General features: G+C 53.0%; 2 protein-coding genes across 2 annotated transcripts in view; both read left to right on the forward strand.

Moving 5' to 3' along the window:
* Positions 1 to 4,257, forward strand: part of LOC109543015 (tetratricopeptide repeat protein 28) — a 39,796-nt gene extending 35,539 nt beyond the window's left edge. The window contains exons 14-28 of the mRNA XM_048665742.1: positions 260 to 505; positions 560 to 873; positions 929 to 1,079; positions 1,133 to 1,294; positions 1,346 to 1,499; positions 1,549 to 1,699; positions 1,749 to 1,900; positions 1,959 to 2,180; positions 2,241 to 2,433; positions 2,485 to 2,611; positions 2,664 to 2,879; positions 2,933 to 3,259; positions 3,312 to 3,432; positions 3,489 to 3,693; positions 3,744 to 4,257. Of these exons, the coding sequence (XP_048521699.1) occupies positions 260 to 505; positions 560 to 873; positions 929 to 1,079; positions 1,133 to 1,294; positions 1,346 to 1,499; positions 1,549 to 1,699; positions 1,749 to 1,900; positions 1,959 to 2,180; positions 2,241 to 2,433; positions 2,485 to 2,611; positions 2,664 to 2,879; positions 2,933 to 3,259; positions 3,312 to 3,432; positions 3,489 to 3,693; positions 3,744 to 3,969 (2,967 nt within the window). The 3' untranslated portion in view covers positions 3,970 to 4,257. The remainder of the gene's footprint in view (positions 1 to 259; positions 506 to 559; positions 874 to 928; positions 1,080 to 1,132; positions 1,295 to 1,345; positions 1,500 to 1,548; positions 1,700 to 1,748; positions 1,901 to 1,958; positions 2,181 to 2,240; positions 2,434 to 2,484; positions 2,612 to 2,663; positions 2,880 to 2,932; positions 3,260 to 3,311; positions 3,433 to 3,488; positions 3,694 to 3,743) is intronic.
* An 820-nt stretch (positions 4,258 to 5,077) lies between these two features.
* The window catches only part of LOC109543041, a gene marked incomplete in the record, with an annotated part of 7,173 nt that continues 5,883 nt past the window's right edge, over positions 5,078 to 6,367 (forward strand). Inside the window, 1 exon segment of the mRNA XM_048665631.1 lies at positions 5,078 to 5,402.

Below are 6,367 nucleotides of genomic sequence, written 5' to 3' on the forward strand. Positions count from 1 at the left end.
CCAGATTGGAAGCGCGTTTTGCGCCAACCAAGCATGTGCGCCGAAGTGTTGGAACCCCCACCCATCCCCCACGCATGAGCACACACGGCAGTTGAATCAGTCTTAGCCGGAAAGCACGGGAGATCACTTCGCCCACTGCCTCATCGCCTCTGATAATGTCCACCGCAGTTGTGGACGAAACGTCAGCAAGAAAAGCCCATAGATCACGGCTTCAAAGCCCGGAGAACATTCCTAAATGTGAAACTGATTGGTTGTTCAGGTGCGCAGCCTCGTTGTGGGCAACCCCAAGCTGCCGCTGTCCGTGACGGAGAACTGGGGCTGGAAAGACATCCCACAGGCGGAGCAGGAAGCCAGCATGGTTGCCGAACTGCTGCAGACGCAGGCCACCGTAGGCAGCAACGCCACCAAGGAGCAAATCCTCAGCCAGATGCAAGAGGCTGAGTGCATTCACTTTTCCACTCACGTTTCCTGGAAACTGTCCAGCTTGGTGCTGAGCCCAACTGAGGTAGGCTCCAGGTATTCTGGGCGAAACGTGGCCAACACGCACTATCCCCCACAGGTTCTAGATCAGTCGCAGAGCAAGAGACTGGGCTACATGAGCGACGGGCTGGAAGAGGACGAGCACACCGAAGTCTCCATAACTGCCGAGCTGCCGCCCCTCTCCGAATTCCTGCTCAGTGCCGCCGACATTCTGTCGCTGAAGCTCGTTGCCAAGCTGGTGGTGGTCAGCTCCTCCCACACACGGGACCAACAGGGATGGGCCACCTCCGATGGCCTGATCGCCCTGGTGAGGGCTCTGCTGGCCGCAGGCGCCCAAGCAGTTCTAGTCTCTTTGTGGCCGGTGCCCGACACCGCCACCAAAATCCTGCTGAGGTACTGTGCGCCCCATAAACCCTCACTCACACATTGCGACTCCCTCCGCTTCCAGGGCCTTCTATTCGGCGCTCCTGCAAGGCACCAGAGCCGCGAAAGCGCTGAGCGAAGCCATGCAAACCGTCCAACATACCAAGCATTTTGCGCATCCGGCCAATTGGGCCGGCTTCGTTCTGATCGGTCTCAATGTGAGACTGTCCAATAAGGTGCGTTGAGTTGAACACTTGTGTGTTTCTGAGGCTCAAATCTGACTGTTTAGGTGGCCTTGATGGGGCAGGCCTTGTGCGAACTGCTGCAGATTCCAGAGAAGTGCCGGGATGCGCTGCGCGTGACGCTGCACCTGGTGGAGAAGAGCCTGCAACGCATCCACCGCGGGCAGAAAAACGCCATGTATACGACGCAAAAGTCGATCGAAAACAAGGCAAGTGAGCTCGATAGGGGCGGCTTAGCGGGTGCTGATGTGGCTTTGCAGGTTGGGAGCGTCAGCGGCTGGAAAGAGCTGCTCATGTCGGTGGGCTTCCGCTTCGAGCCGGCCTCCAATGGGATCCCCAGCAGCGTGTTCTTCCCCCAATCCGATCCAGAGGAGCGCCTGACGCAGTGCTCGGCCAGTCTGCAGGCCCTGCTAGGTAAGCGCCCCAAGCTCTCCAAGTTCCAGAACTAACTGAGCCGTTCCAGGCCTATCAAACACGTCCATCCAGGCCCTGTCCAAGCTAACAACCAATCCGGATGTGGCGGATGACATCATCGCAGTGATCCAGTCCAGTTTGTCGCAGTTCTCCTCCAAGCTGACCGACAGTGAGAGCGTGGAAGTCGCCTTGAACGTTCGGTAGGTCTGCACCTCCCAAGGCTCCAACCTTGCTTACAGTGTGGTTTAGGCTGTGGCGCATCCCCGGCTGTCATGAACTGCTGGCCAGTCTGGGCTTCGACCTCTGCGACGTCGGCCAGGACAAAGTCACCCTGCGGACGGGCAAGCAGGCCAACAAGCGAAACATCCAGTTCACCCTGCAAGCCCTGCTGGCCCTATTCGGTTCGTCACCGTTTAAAATCCCCAGGCCTGTTCACAGGACAGTTCTTTCACTCCTTAGATACGCAAGAGGCTCCCAAAAGCCTCACCATTGACTCATCCAGCAGCCTGGAGTCGCTGGCCTCGGTGGACAACGACTACCCCCACTCGGACAACGAGATCTGCACCACGCCCCAACCCACTCCCAAGGCGGTGGCGAAGCGTCCGCCTCCTCTGTTCAGCCGCACGGTGTTGCCCAATAAGCGACTGGGCGGAGCGTTCACGTCCTACGTGAGGAGGCGGGGTACGTTCCACGTTGCCCATGTGCCCATGAAAATTACCTGAACGTTTGATCGCGTTCCAGGTGAGCCGGACGGACGCACAGCGAATCCAGGCGATGTGAAAAGCTTGGCGGATGTAAAGCCGCGTAAAACAGGCACGCTGGCACGTCCGGGGGGCGGCGAATCGGACGCCGCCTTCACCCCCAGCCCGCCAGTCGCGATGCAAGCGGAGTCCACCAGCATGGCCATGTCATTGGCGCACCAAACCAGGATCAGGTACGAACGTGCTACGAAGCCAGCTGAGGGGCTGAACGATGCGATTTCCAGAAACCTCTACTCGCAAAATGAGCCGAAGGCCGACCCTCTGAGGCCGGACAGTTCGAGCTCGGCCAGCTCGGCTACTGACTGGGAGAGCGGCCACGCCACTGTGCTGCGCCGGCAAACTCAAAATCAAGTAAGTGCCGCCCCCAGACGCTCAACCTGGTTCTGCACGCGCCCTTTTGCAGATGCCGCCGCTGCCGCCTCCCAGATCGACCAAGCCCTTGGTGGATCTGCCCCTCTACAACAACCTGCCGCCCGGGATTTTCGAGAACAGCTCCGACAGCGAGCTGGAGAAGATGGAGGCGAAAATGTTCAACGCCCCCCCATCCCGGGGGAAAATCGCGATGAAGAAACCGAGGGGGTCGCTGTTCACCATCGACAGGCTCAGTGTGCGGACGGGGGTAGGAGGCGGCAGCTTATTGTGGTCTTCTGGGGGTAATTTTGGCTTTCGCAGATGGCCCTGCCTGGGCAGCCCTCCCACCACCAGAACCCGTCGGCGGTGACCAGGAAACCGATCACTCTGCCCAGCGAAGAGACGCTTCCCTCTAACGAGCGCCTCCTCTACTTCTCCCCCAACGATACGGACGCCTCGGCCACATTGTCTTCTTTGGTTTCCATGGCGGGCGGCGTGGGGGGCAACCCCGTGGGCGCAGACCCTGAGGAAACGGAACTGGGCGCCGCCAAGGAGGCAAAGGCTGGAAGCGCAGCTGCGCTGCACGACACCATCCTGGCCACGCAGCTGCGCCACATCAACAGAGAGCTGACACCAACGATTTCAGAGGTGGGAAATTACCAATGAGAATTCGCCAAGCTACTGCCCAAATGCTTTGCAGGTGTACCACGAGCGGAACATTGGGCTGGGGCTGGCGCCCCCACTGTCCAAGCTGCTCCTCAACCAGTCCAGCAGCTCGGCGCCCAAGACGGACAACACGGTGCTGGAGAAAATCACTTTGGGTAGGACGCAGACGACAACTTGGCAACCGCGTTGGTTAACCTGGGGAGGTTTTCAGGCATCCTGGACGACGAGGACATAAGCAACGAGCTGAACAGCTCCCAATGCCAAAGATGCAACACCGAAAGCTGCGCCTGCCAAAAGCCGAAGAGCAACAAGCCATGGCTGACGGAAAACGCCATGGCGTTGCAGCAAATCCAGAGCTCTGATCTGACCACCGCCGACATTCTAGAGCGGGAAGTGAAAAACAAACTGGTCCTCCGGTAAGCCAGCCCCAACTGCCCATCTAGCAAGCCATTAAATCCTTTCGCAGCTCCGAACAGCGACAGAAGGACGAGATGGAACTGAAGCGACTGTCGCCCTTTTCCGAAATGTCCAGACGCGACGAAGGCGATGGACGCAGCATTGCCGATTCCACATCATCCAGCTACAAAACCACGCAATTCCTAACGTATCACGGCGCCCCTGATAAAAACAAGGGGAAACCCAGCGCTAAGATGCGAACCATTCCGAAACAGCGGCGCAACATGCAGAGTTAACTCAACATGGAGGGCCGAACCCCACAGTGTTTGTGTATCAAACCGGTCAGACATTAGCAATGCGTAACAGTCCAAAGGAGATCTAGAATAGTTTTGTCAATTGTCATTTTAGCCGGATTAAGAGGAAACTGTTAAAGTTGTTAGATGTTTATGAGGCGCCCTCGTAACTAAGGCTGATTTTTATTTATTGACCACGGCAACAGCCAATAATGGTCCATAGTAGAGCAATTGAACTGCACTAGGATTAATTTTATCAATAAACCAATAAACGAATTGTTTAGCCAAAAACAAGGGCGAAATTCACTTCAATAGGAATCCACGACTATACTAGGCAAGGCGTCAGTGATTTTCACCGTAGGTTCGAGCCGCGACTATACATGGGGGCTGGTACAGTATAGTCGCGGACTCAATTTACGAAAAACCCGCAAGTTTCACCAAGGCTGAAAACGTGGCTCGTGGCTGATCGCTGTACAGCTCGCAGCGAAAGGAACTCAGATGTGAACATTGCCCTTTTAAAATCGCGTTTTGTGACCGAACAATGGTTGAATCAAAGACTGGCGGGTGCAGTCGCAGTCCCAAAAAAAGTAAGTCGCTGGACGAAGTCCAGTCGAACCACGAAACGCAAAAAAGAGGGTTTTAACTAGGAAAACTGCAATGATTTTAGTAGTTTTTCAGCCTTACGAACAAAGCATTTGCGAGAGGAGTCCACGACTATACCGCTGGTACGGGTAGTGTAGTCGCGGAATGAGCGCAAAGAATCATCGAGTTCGAATCACCGACGATTTGTCCAGTATAGTTGCGGACTCAACCAACAGGCAAAATTCAAATTCTGCAAACCCGCAAGCATTTTTCAAAAATCAACCAAACCCAATAGAGAAAATTCGGCAAGAGGCTTAGAAGTGATTGAGAAGCAGATACACTTCAAGGCCTCTACGGCCCGGATTAGTCAAAATACCAGGGTTTACACCAGATACTTTCCATCCTCCGGATGCAGGATAATCGGTAGCGACCCAAAGCATTTAATTTGATAATCGCACCCAGATATCTCCCTCTCAACAACAATGCCAAGCTTTCGATGTTTTCCAACCGCGGAATCCCCACTTGGAGTTGGAAAACCAGCGCGAAGAATCCAAACAATTGAATAATCGCACTCTCTCTCGCGAGCTCGCAGCAGGCCGTGCTGCTGATGTAGGTTTTCGTGTTTGTGCGGAAATTCGTTTTTTTTGAAGCTGCGGAAAATGTGGATTTTCCCTCGACCCTGTGCGCTTGGCAGTTGCCCGACGTGTTACCAGAAGAGCTGCAAGAGGATCATCCAGTAACTTCAAAGTGCAAAGTGTCGGTTGATTGTGACCAAAAGTTGAATGGCGAATAATGACAAAAGTTTGTTGTTCCTGCTGGACACGTTGCCAGGCGTTTAACGGATAAAGTGTTAGGTAAGTGTTCAGATTTTTCCTTAAGGAATACTTTTCAAACTCAAATCTCCCTCCACAAAGCGGTCAATTCCCATTCGCGCAGCGTAGAGGATGCGTAGTTTATGGGCTTTAAACACTCATACCGTATAGGAATATCAATATGAGTTCGCGTCCAAACTGGGCCATCATCAACTGCACTATAACGCGAAGAGAAAACCCGATGGCAGATGAAAGTAAAATGAAGGAATTGAATCTAATTAGCATACTTCGCTTACTGCATTGCCGAAGCCGATTAATATTTTCTAATAATGTACCAGAACTAACATAATTGTTGTAGAACCAGGCATGCAATCGTTGTTGTATTTTCATTAGTTTGAAAGTGCACTCAACTTGGCGGTGGGCCAATAAACCGATCAAATCACGGCTGTGGTGTAAACATGGGCAATCCAAGCGGCCTAATTATGAACATTTTTGGCTCCTACTCCCGAGCCAACTAGGCTGCACTTGACTGGGTTTACACCTGGCCTTAGCGATATTTTTAAGCCAATAATGACAATCCCTATAAAAACTGGACTTGGCATTATTCTCGCCGCTCGATAGAATTAGCTTGACCTTTTTCTCGTTAAGTAACCGAGTGGCCACTTATCGGACGACCTTACCTTACATTTCAAAACGCAACTTTCCATCCATTCGATTCTAGATATGAAGAATAATGGTAACAAGCACTCAAAGTGCCTGCTGGATGTGTATTGCCTAAGTGGTCAAGCGTGTGCATATTGCATTTGAAAAAAATGAAAACCACCGATTTCCCTTCATTAAACGATGATTTATTTAGCAAACGGTCAATCACACTCGTCGTGTGCGTGTGTGGCGTTTCAACCAAATCGAATAATGGGAATTATTACTGAATTAACAGGAAGCGTTATAAAGCAACTGCTTTGGGCCTTGGCCCCATCAAGACTACTCGAATAATGGCGTTATTGAGA

The sequence above is a fragment of the Dendroctonus ponderosae genome, unplaced genomic scaffold (assembly GCF_020466585.1).
Source record: "Dendroctonus ponderosae isolate FM_Combo_2020 unplaced genomic scaffold, Dpon_F_20191213v2 Dpon_F_20191213_4, whole genome shotgun sequence".
Lineage (NCBI taxonomy): Eukaryota > Metazoa > Arthropoda > Insecta > Coleoptera > Curculionidae > Dendroctonus > Dendroctonus ponderosae.